We start from the raw sequence: 16703 nt of genomic DNA, 5'->3' as shown, positions 1-16703 counted from the left end.
AAGAAAGAAGAAACACGGAAAAGAAAAAGCAATCTACCCGCGACGCCTGCAGAGGGGAATTCTCGTGGCGTTCCAACGGCCAGAGCTGAATTGAACGCTTCCGATTCAGATATTGTCTTTTCTTGGCTGCAAGTCTCGGTGTTGGTATGCCCCCGTTTGGCTGTCTGTCTCGCTGTCTACCCGCCCGTCGGCGCCAGAGAAGAAGAAAGGAAAAAAAAGAGGTGTCTATTGGCCAACGACATAAGTACTCCAAATACGTCGTTTTATAGGTTCATCATACATGACAAGTACAATACCATTGCATTTCATCGTAGTCACCCGCGGGCGAGAAAGCAAAAAGAGCTTTTGGTTCTCGTTTCCCCACTCTTGACGGTAGCTATATTTCTGTCACTTGTAAGTTGTCATTATTACTGGAGATTGGTGTAGTACTATCGTGGTATTAGCTGTAGCAATGTCCATATTAAATACCGTTCCAGGACGACATACATACCACTCGAGCCCGTCCATGCAAAGGAAAGAAGAAAAGCACAAGCCCTCTTCGTCAACTTGTAGGTCTGCGGACTATCTGCGCATTCATCCAAACGGCTGCTCCAGGGGTGCCACTGCCCGTCTACGGGTGCCCCTCTCCAGTCCCACGCTGCGTTGTTGTATTCTTTTTTCGGACCAACAAGTATTTGGCTCGGACCAAACTTTGATATCTTCTTACTGAGTCTCCTCCCTACCAGTCAAGCCCATTCTGATGCGTCTGTTTGGTTTGTGCGTACCTTGTCCCCCCCCCCGAAGCTTAATGTCTCCATGTGCTTCAAGACGTAACGTCTATGGCGACATCGATTTCCGATTCCCCGCCAGAAAAACGACTCGTCTCTTTCCCTTGCATGCTGAGCGTGGCCCCAAGTCCCGTCCCTTACTTGGCCTACCTACAGAGTACCTACCTACATAATCCACCACACCCGAATCTGTACACACAATGCCCACTGCCCACTGCCCACTGCCCACTGCCAACTACGTACTACATACATACCTATAGTACTGTATTGCGCTACACGGGCGGAAAATAGGGGTGCCACATTTCTAGGTAGTATCCAACATGCCTTTGATGGATCCAAGGCGGAGGATCACTACCAGGACTGAGCGAGTAATCAAGTTACGTAGATATTTAGTGTAGTGTATATGGTCCCTCATTGTTCATTGGCAGACTCTGTACCTACATTTTGCAGCATGTAGGCCCTGGGCATCAGGTACCGACTGGATGCATGCAATGTAAATGCGAGCAAGGTACCAGGATCGTGCCCTTTATCATCATCACCCCCCGGTCCTTCATCCTTCCCCCCCAGGACCACCCAGAAGAAAAAAACCACCTGGAAGGCTATTAGCTCATGACGCCGGGCCAGAACTAGGCCAGACTGCTGCTCTGTGCCTCTGCACCAGGGCCCTCTTGGCCCCTTCTGTTCGACGCAGTCTCATCGAGAAAGTTTCGTTTCGACTGTCCCTTTTCGTTCTACCATCCCTGTCTTGTCTTGTCCCTCTGCGGTCGTGTATTGCGTGTACGTACTAGCATTTATTGAGGACTGGTTGGTTTTCCCTCTTTTCCTCTTTACGTTATGTGTCGGTGGGCGTGCGGCTCTCCCTGAGAAACATCTTTTATTCCCTCTCCTGTTTGTTTTGTCTTACCACACACCAGCATTCTTGACTGCAACTTTTTTTTTATTCTTCTATTATTCTGGGTGACGAGAATTGGTGATTGCGCTCATCTACCCATATTGCTGCCAGCTGAGGCCGTCTTACATACAGCTTGCCCAATCGCAATAGTGCATGGCATCGAAAGCATCATCGATTGGACCTATAACCAGATAAAACCCCCGCCATTGGCTATATTGTCGGATCTTTGGCGGGATTTGGGTGGCTTTTCTGCACAACAACAACAACTCTTCTTAATACGATCAAAATATCGGCATTGGACGACGTGCTCGCATAGCTGCGCATGGCTGTCGACAAGAAGCAATCATGGGCTTGTTAGGCTTCCTATCCAGGAAGCCGGCTGCTCCTACAATCGACGTTGCCGATTCGCTAAGAGCACAACCATACAATGCCACAGTGGCGTCGCTGCCTCCCATCCGCGGTACTTACCTTACTTGTCGCCGTATATCCTCATTCGAACTTTAGTGATTGACTTTTGTCTAGGAACTGTCCCGGTAGCCGGCAATGGCCCTAACAATCTAGAGACTCTGCAACGTACGCGTCCCAGAGCAAAAGATTTGCCAAACCCCCCGTCTTCTGCTTCTGTCGCATCCTCTTCTCTACTGGACGACAAGGTCGACCGGCCGCGCACCGCGCCCTCTCAAGACAGGCAAACATGGTCCTCTTCGCGGAGAACGAGTTCCATGAAGACAAACCCGGTACCTGCGCTTCCGCTCGTCTTACCGCCACTGCCGCTGTCATCAAAATCACGGCCGCCGTATCGAGTGCCCGACAAGCCAGAACCGAGTCCGAGCGCCAGCAGCTTCAAATCCCGAGCGCCGTGGAAATTGCTCGACAAGACGGACAAGTCACTTCCCGACCTGCCCGACCTTGACAAGCCTCTACCCCCGTTCGCTCGCAGAAGATCTTCTTCGGTCAACAGCAGCCAGCTCGGTCTTGCCAACGGCCATGTCGACCTGCTCGACGCACAAGCAGGGATCAATCCTGCAGACTTTCGCCAACGGGTGCAGGCAAACGGAGTGAGGGACTATGGTGAGGATGTGGCCGACAGGAATTTGGTCGAGAGCACTCCAAACTTGCATGCTCCGGGCTCTCGAGCTTCGTTTGCCGCGCCAAGTATTGGTAGCCGGCCGACATCTTTCATACCATCTGTTCACGAGGAGCCTGAGCCGGAAAGCGAAAAAGATATCAAATTATTGAAGCGCCACTCGCTCGGCTCAAGCTTGCGGACAAGGTCCATGGTCTCTGATGTCGCTGTAACCAGACACAGTTCAAATCGAAAATCAGTCCATGCAGACTCGCGTCCGAGGAGTCGTGTCCGCATCGACGAGGATGGTGGAGGGTTGGTCGCTTCCATCAAGGCAGAATGGCGTAAATCGCTGCCGTCTTACATGGCCTCTACTGGAAAGAAACGTGATGATGAATTGGATACTTTCCCAGACTCATTGAGAGTCAAGAGGGACGACGCGTTCGGCAGCATCGAATCCAGAGAGCGTTCTAGGTCGAGACCATCACTGATCCAGAGGCCTTCGACCAAGGATGCACAAAGCAAAGAAAAGCCGGCAAGCGCAAATGGTATCAGCAGTCGAGATCATGCCAGCCGCATTAATAACGAACCCTCCACGGGCTCGGGTTCGGGCTCGACAAGCAATGGACCAAGGGATGCGGAAAGGAAAAAGTCCACCCAATCATCAGCAGCGGAGATGGACCAGAAACCTTCAAAACGCCTAAGTCTTCAGAGCTTGCAGGCATTCACTAAACGCCGCGACGATCTGGATGATGAGGCGATTCGCATTCGTTCTCGCAGTGCGGCTGCCGAGCCACGGACTCACCGCCGCCGTGCAAGCACAACGGGCAGCCAAGACTTCCCAGCCGAGTTACACTTTTCAGCATTTGCACCTGAGAAGCCCTTGCCCAAACAACATGGAGCTGGCCGAGACCGACTACTCACTGTAAAGACAAATACACGTGCCAACAGAAGCCCGGAGCTTTTGTCTAGCAAAGCACTGATGCGCGTCGACTCGGAGGATATCCCGGAGAGAAGCAGTAGTATTCGTCGGTGGTCCATGGAGTCAACTTCGGCAACGAGTTTAAGCTCGAATCCCTTCCGGCCCCAGTCGCGACATACCGCCAATACATCTATCGATCTTTCACCTTTTGCCAAGGATCTCAACTTTAGCCACGATTCTCTGTCAACTCCCGCAGCACCGGACAGCCTCTATCCTGTAAGCGGGCAACCACCATCACCACCTCCACGTTCTGCACGAAGGCTGCAGCAACAAACTAAGAAACAACCAACCAACTTTAATATTTATGACTATGTTTCGGACGATGACGATGAGCACGCTCCTCGTCAGTCTCGAGGCGCGGGTGAGGAGCATTTGCTTTTCCGGGATGATGGTTTTGCCATGAGTGGCTTCGGTTTACCTGGTCTCAATGGCGCCATCGACACGGACGCTCCGCTTTACGTGCCCAACTCACCACCAAGATTGAGCTACAAGCCTTCAAAACCAAAGACTAGAGTTTCCGATGATCTTCTCCTGCAGAAATACAAGCTCATGATGGCCGAACATAAACAAGCTACTCGACCCCGCCGTTCTCGTCACCAGGCTCCCGCTCGGTATTATGAAGACTCTGACTCAAGCGACGATGTGGATTGGCGGGCTGCCAGTGACGACAGCGATGATGAATTGTCGTTTGATATCCCAATGACTAGACGCTCGAATCCGTCATTTCCATACCGCCCCACGAGGTATACGAGTCGCGAACAAGTCATTGTTGAAGAAGAACGGGAAATACCTCAGGTGGAACTCCCAGCCGCCTTGAGGTCGCGCGCCGAGGATAGGAGGCGAAAGCGTCTGAGTGGCATGAGTGGAATGAGCGGCGCAAGCGGCTCGACCATTCGGCTCCGCAGCGACAGCGGTAAGGGCAAGGGCAAGGAGGTGGCCCGGTTACGAAGATACGATGTCGCAGGCTTCGACGCAGACCTTGATTGAATGAACGAGATATCACTTTCTTTTTCTTTTCTTTTTTTTCTTTTTACCCAGCCAAACAGGAGGATTCATGAAAGGTCAAAAGAGAAAAGAATTTGGCGTTTGGCTTTTCGGGTTTGGCATGACAATTGTATACCCCCTTTTGTTTGTTTTTGATTTGTTACTTACCTGTTCGCATCTGGCAAGTTCCTGTACAGAAAGCATCAGGATACGACGGATGAGCATACCGAAACCACATCGTTTCACTATAATTTTTTATCCCCCTTTTGTCAGAGTTCTGCAGCTAGCCGCAGATGATTCTGCGGATACTACTTTAGAAATAATATTTTTCGTATCTTGGGCAGCGCCGAGGTCGATCTGGACACGGACTAAACTATCCAACATTTATGGCTAGATATAGTTGGTAGATACGACATTCAACAGCATATTTAGACATTCTCTGTTCATAAAAAGTCTGGGAAAGATTGTTACAACTACACAACGTGTGGAACATTTCTTTGCATAATTCACATTCACGTTACAAAATTCTTTCTTCTTCTTTCTGTTCTATCAGTTCTAAGCGGTTCTGCCGTCCCACGGGACGTTGCCCCAGCGAAAACATATCAAGGAAAATCTGCCGTGCTCTGGACGAGAATACGAAAAGGATGCTCCGCTCCATTCCTGCATCCCTGCACCCCCATGACCATCATCAGACGGCAGTGGCGTGCTTGTTGGCATCGCTCCCAGCCACATCTTCGGGCTTGCACTGGCACGAAAAAGACGTCTTGTACTCGTCGACGGACATGTCGGCGAGAAGGGCGAGGCAGCGGTTGGCGGCGCCAACTTTGGCGTACCGGCCACTGGCCGACATGGCGTGGGCGCGGACGGCGCCGTGGATCATGACAACGCCAACGACTTGGGTCTCGCCCGGTGAGCCGCCGGGGGTGTCGGCCGGCATCTCGCTGACCATGACGCGCCAGTCGGCGCAGCCATAGGTCAAGTGCAACTTGTTGCCCAAGAACGTGACGGGGTGCTTGTTGGCAAATGTGTCGTAGAGGTGCATGTCCTCAAAGTAGGGCTCAACATGGTTGCGGAAAAAGGCCTCGACCTGGCTGTAGTCGTACTTGGAGTCGACGAATACGGCGCCAATATAGGCCTCGACGATATCCGGTAGACATTTGGGGGGCTCCCTGACGGACGTCCAAAAGTTGCGGGAGTAGGAGGACCGAGCCTGGTTGGCATGAACGGCTTCTTCCTCGGCGGCTTCTTGGGCGGAAGTGATTTCTTGGACATAGGTGGCTATCATCTGTGGCATTTCCGCCGTCATGCACATCAAGTGACGATGTAGGTCGAGCGCGACACAGAGGCAACCCAGAAACTGATTCGAGACCATTGCCATCTTGTGCTCGGTGAGCCACTGCGGGTCGGCACCAGGGTACCGGTGGAATAGATAATCGACACAAACCATGTCTAGCAGCGAGTCACCGAGAAACTCTAGACGCTGATACGACGGAATATGCTCGTATATGAAGCCGTACGACGAGTGGATGAATGCACAACGCAACAGACGCGGATACTCAAATTTGTACCCGAGTTTCTTCTCAATCTTATCGGCAAGATCGAGGTGCACTGCTGTTGGCTTGGCCGACTGCCACTTGGGCACCTCATAAGCAGAGAAAAACTCTTCATACGCCACCATGGTGTGGTTCTTGTTTTGGAGCTTGTAGTTGCTCAAGGTCGTGACAGCCTTGACAGCCAGGTCAAAGCTATTGCTGTCTCTGCCCGTGAGGTAGGCTGCACCAATCAACGCTTCACATACATCTGCAATCGACTTGTCTCCGAGCATGTGAACGCCTCTACCTGCTCCCTTCCTGCCCAAGATGCTGTGGTTCAACTTGCCGCTAAGCTGCTCCAAGCCGTCCGGATACCAAGTTCGACGATTGAACGACTTGGATCGGATCGACTCCTCGAGTTTGAGCTCCAAGGCATTGTTAAAGAGGTTCTTGTTGCATATCAGAACCATTCGATCGACATGGTAGTCGAACTCACTGTCCTCGGGGGACATGGTGTACAGGGCAATCGAGGTGCTCATTTTGAGAAATGAGTCGCCCAAAAATTCAAGGCGCTCATAATTGTTACCCATGCCTTTTTGAAAGTTGACCTGTTCCGCAGAATGCTCATCTGAGTTATCACTGTCCTTGGTCATGGCCTCGAGGGCCAGCTCAGGGCGTATCTGGAGACCAAGACCTTGAACAGCTTCGAGCACAATCAAGTTTGACTCTAGGCGGTGGATAATGGCTGGAAGAGTGTATGCCATGGCCACAACATCGACCGGTAGCTAGACATTATTTGATTAGTAAACCAGCTTCCTGTCTCTTGTAGTTTCGATAACTCACCGCTGATATTTTCAATGTGGCAAAGCATATATAGCACGTGTTACCCTCATAATCAGACTTCTCATACTCGTCAAGCAAGTTGCGCCGAAGTGGAATGAATTCGGCTTCAATCACCGGCAGATCGTCTCGTACCTCGAGATGACTGCGAGACTTGGACCACATGCTGATGCTGTAATTCCAAATGTCTTTCGCAGCATTGCGGCGTTTGCGCTGTTCGCCGAGACCCTTTGCATTGACGATCTGAGGATCCGTAGGTTTCAAATCGCCTCTGAGCTTTCTGGTGTAAAATTTGCGAGAGCCATCGTGCGGATCCGTAACGTATCGGTCCAACCAGAAGGACTCGGGTTGATTTTCGCTCTCGAGTTCACTACGGGCTTGAAGCATATCAATGCACTTCCAATCGATTATTTTGGATGCGTCTTGAATCTGTTTCAATGCTGAAGATGCATGGTCTCGGGTCGATGGTGCGAGAAAGTACGGAAGCTTTTCTGGCTCAGACTTGTATCCTTTGCTGTACACGTCCTTGAAAATACGAAGTGTGAAATCTGTCAGTCCTTTGATCTGATCCACAGAAACAGTTATTTCCCGGGACAAAAGAAAGCATTCGACCATCGATGTTTGTTGGTTGCCAAAGAAGATGGGAAATTTTGCCACCTGGGGCAGGGGTTTACGTGTGAGCAGTAGCAGTGGACGTGAAGGCCGGCCCATAGACTCGGGGCTTTCAAGTCTCAAGACCATGACATGCAGACGTTCAGGCAATCCGCGATCGTTCCATATGTCTGGCTTGATTTTCATATTATATTCAGCCCGCTTCTTGGAGCTCAGCGCCAGTTGGGCATTTCGCATGGCTGGCAAGCGCTTCTTGCGTCTTGACTGCAAATATTCGTCCAGTTCATTGCACTTTCTCAGCTTCAGACAAGCCTCAAAGGCTGCGGAACATTTGGCAGCCTGCTTGGAACTGGCACGCCGACCGACTGCACTCTTGACTGGTGAATTATCGGGCAAGATTACCTCGGATTGGAATTCTGTCCCGACACTTCTCACAATGTAATCTGCTTTCAGAGCCACGTCGGGACGGTCGGCCAATGACGCCACATATGTTGCAAGAACCACCAGACTCGATTCATAAGTCAGTTTGGCTCCAGTAGTTGGGACCTTGTAGACACGTTTGGTCTTTTCTTGGCGAAGGAAGAATTCCATGTCAAAATCGTTGCCCTTGAGCAAGCGATCCTCTGGTAGGGCAAGACAGAGCCTATGCAGGACTGCCTCCTTGTCTTGACTGTCAAACACCTTTTGTACTTGTTCTCCGCCCCTTTCCACCATGTGGAAGTATTTAGAATCCTTCATCCGGGCGCGACCCTTGGATTGGATGTACTGGATCATGGTATGGTAAAGATCAAATCTGACAACCATATTACAGTCCGGGATATCGAGACCTTCTTCACCAATGGTGGTGGTGATGAGTACATTAAGGTCTCCTGTATGAAACTTTTGTATCGCCCGCTGTTGTTCATAATTGGACATGCTTTGTGATGACCCGATGTCTTGTGGTCCTGCGCCCAACTTTTATGCGTGAGTATGTTGAAGAAGATACAAGTCGAGGGAGGCTTACCAATGTTCCTGCAGTGAGACCATGTAGTCTCAAACTTGGCTGGTTCAAGAGATCGGCTAGTACAACGCCAGTGAGTCGCTGCTCAACAAAGATGATGCATTTATCAGATGCTGGTTTGAAGTACTCCGTGAGGATCTCGAGAAGTGTTTCCACCTTGTTTGATAAGTGATGGCTCGACTGGGAGACTTCTGGCGGCTCTTGTTCTGAGAGTATTTGGCCAACATTATCTATCAAGGCAGTTTGAATATCGATAGAAGAGACCAGAGTCTCAGTTCGAAGTGTCATCAAGTTTCTTTCCGTCTTTGCCTTTGCCTTTGCCAGCTCCTGCGTTGTAAGGCAAAGATAGAATATCCGATCAGCACACCAGCGACCTAACTCTTTTGTCGAAGCTCTGGCGTACGAGAAGAGCTTCCGGAACATGGCGTTCCTCCCTATGAAGCTGTGAAGTTTCTGCCACAGGGGAGTTGTGAAATCTTCTGGTGCCAGCCAATACTCAGCTACTCGCTCTAGGGCTGTTCCGTCCTCGCTGCAAGAAGCTCTCATTAGAGATGGATCGTCTACTGTGGCGATTTCTGCTTGGAGAAGAGCTTCCAAGTGGGCAGCGCCCACGGCAAGATCAGTCTTGGCGTCGACTGGCGAAGCAGTCATGCCCAGAATACGCGGCAGTCTTTGACAGTCTTTTCCCAGTTCGAGATAGAAATCCTTGATTATCATTGCGTAAGGGTGATTTTTCTTGGCGTGGTGTGCTTCATCAAAGACAATGAGGTTGATCTGGTCCATGCCAAAGTAGCCGTGAGATAGACATTGTCGCAGAATCTCGGCCGTGCAGACAATCGCCATGTTTTCTTCGAGTTGCTGCTTCCAAAATTCCTGGGTAAGGGCAGAACCCATCATTTCTCCATGGAATTTGGCGATATTATATGCCAGGTTCGCCCTCAACACTTTCCATTGCTGGTGCACAAGAGAAATCTTGTCGACCAAGAAGAAGGAAATTCGTGGCTTATTGCCAAATTCTTTGGAGGCTCTGTCAATGAGTTCTTGCTCGATAATATGTCTCGTAAGAAGAGCTGCAATCAGGGTCTTGCCGGTTCCTGTGGGCAGGACGACAATGGTGTTCTTTTCCTTGGCTCTCTCGAAGAGTTCGACCTGATACTCTCGAGGGCTGGAAATAATTTGCTTGTCAGCAGGAAGTCGACCTGAGATTATGCTCTTTATATCTTCGGGCTGAAAAGGGCCTTTTCCGAAGGGCTCGGTTGACTCGGCGAGACTCTGTTCATTCATACGCTTTTGTTTCTGGCGAACCCATTGGGCGAACTCGACCTGATCAACGGTACGTTTTGATGGAAGAGGTTGTGACTTGATTTTATCTTCCAAGTCAAGTTCGTCGTCGTCAGAGCTTAGCTCAACTATTGCCTCGGGAACTTCTTGAGCAAGGTCCCGCGCAGAAGGCAGTCGCAGGGAGTCTTCGGCAGTCATGGTGATGGTTGTCAGAAAGACATGGACTGACTAGACTGCTGGAATAGCGGGACTGGTTCTCATTTGCTGGTTTGGCTGTTGCCTGTGTTGCCAGAAAAGAGGACAATCAATTGAAGAAATTGGAACGGCTGGAAGCAGATGGACGGACTGTGGGCGAGAGTAGATAGGTAGATGGACAGTAATGGATATGGAAACAAGGCACTGCCCATTTCCTTCTCAAAGCTGAAGTTGTGGAGTGGAACTTTGAGAAGCAAGAACCTCAGAAATCTATCACATTTCACTGAGGGTCGTTGTCTGTATGTAAAGTGGTTTGAAGTTTCTCTGCATGCAACTTTACAAGTCACTTCAAAGACTCAAGGTGCATGAGGTGTACTGATTATTTGATTGGACAGCGACTAGGCAGGGACAAACGGATGGAAGGCTTGGCTGTGCGTACATACATTGTAATGCATGCAAGCAAATAGCACTTTCCCTTTACCTCTACCATTATCACAACAAGAGTACGTGTCATACAAGTTCAGCTACATGATATTTTGTTGTGCTGAATTGTTTGCACAGAAAGCGGAGGAATGCAAATGAAAGATCCGTCTTCTTACCATTTAGCAAGCAAAGTAAGCAAAAATGAAGCGCAGACAAGGAAGGTATGATGTACAAAGTACACACGCATCTTTAGAACCTTGAAATGCCTGTCTTAGGTATTCGTGAATATTGGGTACCTGTATAAGTAGATATCCCCGCCTAAATACTCGGACAGGGGTCTACTTCTTTCGCTTCTGCTCTGCAAGGGTTCCAGTGTCTCTTGCATTGGGTTGATTGACAGCTCAAGTCCCTAGCCGGCTGCTGGTTGGTCTAGGTACCTAGAAGCTTACCAAGCTCGGGCGCAACCAGACTGGACACTGAGGGGCAGATTGAAAAAGCTTTGGTTTCTGCTGCCCCTCCTTGGCCCAACCCAGCAGCCAGTTTGAAAGGTCTGGGCCATCCACTGAAATATTATTCGCATGTGAGTTGCTGGGTGTGACTTTGCTGGTCATTGCCACCGCATACTCACGAGACACACCCAGAGATCTCGGCAGTTTCTTTTCACAACCCTTTCCCATTACTTTTCTTTCTTTTTCCTTCTTTTCGAGACCAAGTATCATTTCAGTATTTCTCCTGACATTCGTTCTATTGACATCCTTATTGAACCACAAAATGGCGGAACCAAGGTCCCTAAAAAGCGTATTCCAGGCTGCGGAGCAGAAGCGCGCCGCGCTGCAAAATGCCTACGAGGCAAACTCTCCCAGCTATCGAGAGGACTTGGATTTCTCCCTCAAGTCCTACCAAGAATGCCTTCAAATAATCCACAGCGTCGCCCTGTTTAGCGACAATGAGGGCCTGGAGGACATCAATACATCAGACCTCCCTTACCTTTTGGTGAACTATCGTATCGCCGAGCTGCTTCAGAAAGTCTCCGTGACTTCACCAGTTGAGCGGAAAGAGGCACTTGCTACCACTCGTGACGCTTATGAGAAGTTTCTCTTTATCTTGGATGTCTACTCCATCTTGAGCCCTTCTGATGCAAAGCTGTTTGAGTCGTACGTCGAGGATCCAGAGGCCTTCTCCGTCATTGCCACCAAAGACCCCGGAGCCCGACGAAACGCCAAGATCGCCAACTTTAAGCAGGAGCAAGAGTTGAAGCGGAAGCTGGAGTATATGCGCCAGAGGCCGAGGTATCTGGAAGACGGCGGGGACGAGGAGGCAGTACGGGAGCTCTACCTAGCCGAACTTGCCTTTTGCGCGCATCAGGCCTTCCAAGGTCTCGAGCACCTAAACCTCGAGATGGAGATGCTGCAGCTCGCTCCAGTAAACCTCATGCCAAACACAACCACAGTACAAGAGGATGAGCGCCGCCGCCTTTCGCCGACACAGGATGAATATTCCGAACGGCTCGACAGGCCGCTGAGGAGGTTACAATCTGCCTTTGAGGGCCCTATTCTCAGCAAGGAAGGCAAACCATTACGCCCATTCACACTGACTGCCAACCGACAAGATATAGCAAAGGGCGTGTTCCGACCTGGCCATAACCTGCCCACCATGAGCATCGACGAGTATCTGGAAGAAGAGAGGCGGCGTGGTGGAATCATTGAGGGAGGCGGAGAGGCCAGCGGCCGACCCAAGACGCCTGACGAGGATAACTACGAGAAGGCAGATGCAGAAACAATGAAGGCCCGAGAGTGGGATGAGTTTGTCGAGGCCAACCCAAAGGGTGCAGGAAATTCATTGAACCGGGGTTAGATAAAGATGTCATGATCAGATCTGCTCATTGGCCCATTCCGCAAATCAAAAGGTCCGTAATGTATAATATGGTTTTCATCTTTTCGTGTTTTCCCATGATGGAGCAGAGTACTAGGCTTTTCAGTCGGTATGTACACTCATGTTTTGAGTTGGCACTTGTATGAGAAATACCTGAATTTGTGCAGAATCGTCTTTTGCAAATACATGAGTGTTGTACCATATTGGCTAGAAAGGTACAGAGTATATAATGTACGTTAAGCACCAAGACTTTTGCCCTGTTGCACTACGATGGCCCATTGGCAGACCCACTTTTGAAGCTTCCGCCGCCTGGAAAGCTCCAAAATTTCCTGGGCAGCGCGCTGAACAAGTGCAAACGCGCGAGGCTGGACAATGCAACAACACCTCTAATAATTAGCTACCTCGACGATCCATCATTCACTATTAAAGACACCAATAGACAACGGTCGTGAATTCATCCCAAGACAAAATCAGCATCACCCTTCACAACAAGATTTCAATATTCGCCCGGAGTTCCGTCATGGCAACTCCAGATCTGGATCCCCTTCTGTTGCTGCGGCAGTCAATCGCATCCAACAGCCAGATCATTCCAACCGCGTCCGACGACGCTGCCGCTCCCGAGGTCGAGCTTTCCAAGGCCACACATCTCACATTCACCACACCGTCGCGCATTTCCTTACCGATCACCACACCCACGCGATTCGTCGCCAACGACACTCCTGTGGATCTACGAAGCATTTACTTTCTGTGGCTGAAGCGCGAAGTCCCCATCCCAGAGTACAATGCTGCCGTTTCGCAATTGGATGATGAGCTGGTCGACGGCAAGGTCCACAAGCCCGCATACTTTGAGCGAGTCGAGTTGATTGCTTGGTTGGAGGGTTCAAGCGAAGAGAGCGAATACATCAAACCTCTGGTTGGTGACAAGGACGGCGCAGCTTCCAATGCCGCGGCGGCCCTCGCCTCCAAGGGGGCAGCAGCCCCAGCCATTGGTGGTACGGTAGGCAAGTCCGGCAAGGGCTCGCTAGATCCTCGACTGGCCGTCATTTACAACAGTGAGCGTAAGATGGGCGACAGAAATAGTTGTTTGCGCGGAGTCAAGCCTACGGTGAGCTTCTGTCCTGCTCTCTGCTTTCCCTCACTACCATAAGCAGCTAACAATCGTCACCTCTAGGATTTTTCTCATGTCCGAAAATTAGCAGCCCCTTTCATGTCAAAGAAGCCCTCGCAGTCTGCCACTCAGGCTGCCGCGAACCCGGCGCTCACACACAACCAGAAGCAACGACGGCCCGATCCCATTATCCTGCTCTCGCCCTCGGCATCCTCACTTTTGCGCATGACAAATGCCAAGTTCTTTCTGGAGGGTGGAAAGTTTGTACCAGCGGACTCGCCATTGGCATCTGCTGAAGGCTCTACTATGCTCCATATCAACCGCACACTGCCAGGTATCGATCCGAATAGGCCGTTCCGATTTATCCTCGTCGAAAGTCCAGAGAGATTCAAGCCAGAGTATTGGAATCGTGTAGTGGCCGTATTTACCACTGGCCAAGCATGGCAGTTCAAGAGTTATCAGTGGAGCAACCCGAACGAGCTGTTCAAGCGCATTCCTGGTATCTATGTTGGATGGCGCGCTGACAAACTGCCGGAGAATGTGCAGGCCTGGGGCCACAGAGTCACTGCGGTTGGTGTAGAAAGATGGAAGGATGTGGCGCCGTCTTCCGTAGACGCAAGCCGCTGGAGGGACCGAGAGGTGGTGGAGCAGATTTGGAGAGTCATTGAGAGCAACATGCGCAGCAAAGGTTGGTCTCGAGAACGCGCTCCTACTTCGATATGATTTGTACAAGAAAGTACACGAAGCGCCATTCAAATAAGGGTAATTCCAGATCAAACAGACACCCCGGGCCACTCCGGTCGGTCTACAAGTCAACACAGTGACCAAGAGGGACTACAACCTTGACCAGCTGAGAGCAGCATTATAGCTGCGTGACTGGTCGTTTCTCGGACGTCATAAGGAGTCAAAACATTGCATGTATGAGTAGCAAAACCAGGGACTGTTCTAAATAAGCCACAAAAAGCGGGAAAAATACTAGGACAATGGCAGAATCTGGCTTCAATCCGAGTGAAGCTCTTCCGAGAACAAATATAAATCACAAGATACCATTTGATAGAGCAAGCAACCGGAACTGCGGATGCTATTGGCTATTCTCCCAAGAAAGGATCAAAACTGAACTATTCCAATACTTCTAATGCATTCTGTATTCATTTTCGAATACTACCATAAATACTATCAGACTGACCAAATAGATATGTTGTAGCCTCCAAACTTTCTAGTTTAGTGCCAATCCTCTAAGACGATATAAAAGTGGTTTATAGCGTGTAGATGCTGATAATCAGAAACGAAATCTATATGCCAAAAGACGCAAAAGATAAAGTGCCACCTTATGACTTGTTGACGGCAGCCTGCTGGACGGTGATCTCACCATCAAGAACGCTCTTGACGACCTTGTGGATATCGCCAAAGTCGTTGAAGACGGTGTACGGCACCTTTTCTCGGTCACAGTATGAGACGAGATCTAAAGCAACAAGTTAGCAAAAGTTCTACACACATTTGGGAGTACCGCATACCTCTTCCGGCCTTGGCGAATAGCAGGTCCGTCTCCTTTGCGGCCGACAGGTCCGACACGCCGTCGCCGGCGTAGAACATGATGGGGCGCTGGCCCTCGGGCAGCGCCGCGTACGGTCGAATCTCGAGGGACTTGTCATGTCCAAAACCGCTTTACATGTCTAGAGGTTAGTTTTTCAATGTTCTCATTTTCCAATTGGAGATTTTACTCCTTGCCCCCCAAAAGGTGGCGAAAAGGGGGGGGGGGTTGGACAACTTCGTACCTGTCATCGTGGTAGACAATAGTCCAGCCGCCCACGTCGTTGATGCTCTTGCCAGGGCGGGGAGCCACATCGTTGCTAACAATCTGCATGCCCTTGACATTCTCCTCGCCGACGAGGTGAGCGAGCAGGGCGCGAATGACGGGCTGCATGCCGCCCGAGAGCACGACAATGGGGACATTGTTGGCGCGGCACCAGCTGTTGAACTCGGCAAACTTTGGGTCGAGCTTTACGTTGGCCAGCAGCGTGCGCACGCACTCGTCAAAGGGCGCCTGGACGCTGTCGAGCATTTCGCGAAACGAGTCCCGGAACGTCTTCTTGTCCTCGAGCACGTCGCGGTTGCCCTGGCGCCGCAGCTCAACGCCGAACCCCAGGTTGTCCGTCATGTAGTCGTTGGAGTCCTGCAGCGTAATTGTGCCGTCAAAGTCGGTAAAGAAAATGGCCTTTGGGTTGGTGGCCAGGGCCGGCAGCGACGAGGCAGGCGGTACAGAACCCATCTTGTTTCTTTGGGCGTGGTTGTCTGTAGAATGAACAACGAATTGATGAGAGAGTAGAGGAGGGTAAAAAGGTCCCACGATCTTGTGAGATTGAAATGCGATATATACTTGGTGTATAGCCCAAAAGTGTCCCTAATCCTTTCTATGCGAATCTATAAAAAAAAAAAGTGACGTCACTGGAGCGACCAAATTTTCGAAATTTATAATATTTCAAAGATGAGATAACATGTATCTGTCTCTCACTCTTGGTAATGGAAAAATCACTGGTAATCAAAAGAATAAGGAAAGTCGGAGGAGGCAATGAGAGAATTATTTTTCAAACCACCAGGACATTGGGAGGGAAGAAAAAACAGGGTCCATCCATCCTTTAGAAACGAACCGCGTAACAATTATAGGCAACATGAATCTTGTCTGCATGCACGCACACGCTTACGGCAACAGCTGCTACATCAGTCGCAAAGAAAACATCAGTCAGTACTCTGTAGTACCTAACCTAGTTATGTACTTTATAGTCCAGGAGTACCAGGGCCAATCGCCGGCGCTCGTGCGTCTGTTCCGGCATTGGACGGGATACCCGTCATATTCCAAAACCTTCTCTCCTTCCTCCGATTTTCAATCCGTCTGATTTGACCTCTCCAAGAAGAAAACAAAAAGGTGGGGAAAACAATCTGTAATCCGAATTCTGCCCGTGAGGTCTTTTGCGAGGGGCTCAAATGTTTCCCGCTTCTGCGTGACAAGACGCGCTAGGCCGGCAATGACAAGCGGTGAGATAAGAGAATAAATCCGCCCACCCTTTTTTTGGTGACCTGGCAGCTGGAGCTACGGTAGGGAAGCAGCTCCGTTTATTCTCTATTGCGGGTTCGGCCGGCCGGCCGGTTGA

The 16703-nt window shown here is 50.3% G+C and overlaps 5 protein-coding genes across 5 annotated transcripts; 3 read left to right on the top strand and 2 right to left on the bottom strand.

The window, feature by feature from the left end:
• Window positions 1–2004: 2004 nt before the first annotated feature.
• On the top strand, window positions 2005–4694 carry PFICI_04265 (uncharacterized protein; the record flags this gene model as incomplete). The annotated part of the gene is made up of 2 exons (XM_007832846.1): window positions 2005–2119; window positions 2182–4694. 2 exons carry the CDS (start codon window positions 2005–2007, stop codon window positions 4692–4694), a joined length of 2628 nt encoding a protein of 875 aa, XP_007831037.1.
• A 685-nt stretch (window positions 4695–5379) lies between these two features.
• PFICI_04264 (uncharacterized protein) lies at window positions 5380–10154 on the bottom strand (the record flags this gene model as incomplete). Its single annotated transcript, XM_007832845.1, has 3 exons — window positions 5380–7008; window positions 7067–8629; window positions 8679–10154. The coding sequence occupies 3 exons, from the start codon at window positions 10152–10154 to the stop codon at window positions 5380–5382; spliced, it is 4668 nt and encodes a 1555-aa protein (XP_007831036.1).
• A 1191-nt stretch (window positions 10155–11345) lies between these two features.
• On the top strand, window positions 11346–12428 carry PFICI_04263 (uncharacterized protein; the record flags this gene model as incomplete). The annotated part of the gene is made up of 1 exon (XM_007832844.1): window positions 11346–12428. The coding sequence occupies one exon, from the start codon at window positions 11346–11348 to the stop codon at window positions 12426–12428; it is 1083 nt and encodes a 360-aa protein (XP_007831035.1).
• A 538-nt stretch (window positions 12429–12966) lies between these two features.
• On the top strand, window positions 12967–14277 carry PFICI_04262 (uncharacterized protein; the record flags this gene model as incomplete). The annotated part of the gene is made up of 2 exons (XM_007832843.1): window positions 12967–13551; window positions 13618–14277. The coding sequence occupies 2 exons, from the start codon at window positions 12967–12969 to the stop codon at window positions 14275–14277; spliced, it is 1245 nt and encodes a 414-aa protein (XP_007831034.1).
• A 605-nt stretch (window positions 14278–14882) lies between these two features.
• Window positions 14883–15823, bottom strand: PFICI_04261 (uncharacterized protein; the record flags this gene model as incomplete). The annotated part of the gene is made up of 3 exons (XM_007832842.1): window positions 14883–15016; window positions 15069–15217; window positions 15330–15823. The coding sequence occupies 3 exons, from the start codon at window positions 15821–15823 to the stop codon at window positions 14883–14885; spliced, it is 777 nt and encodes a 258-aa protein (XP_007831033.1).
• Window positions 15824–16703: the final 880 nt, after the last annotated feature.

The sequence above is a fragment of the Pestalotiopsis fici genome (assembly GCF_000516985.1).
Source record: "Pestalotiopsis fici W106-1 unplaced genomic scaffold PFICI_Scf_3, whole genome shotgun sequence".
Classification (NCBI taxonomy): Eukaryota; Fungi; Ascomycota; class Sordariomycetes; order Amphisphaeriales; family Sporocadaceae; genus Pestalotiopsis; species Pestalotiopsis fici.
Note: the sequence above shows the minus strand (reverse complement) of the source record. Positions and strands in the feature narration are given on the sequence as shown.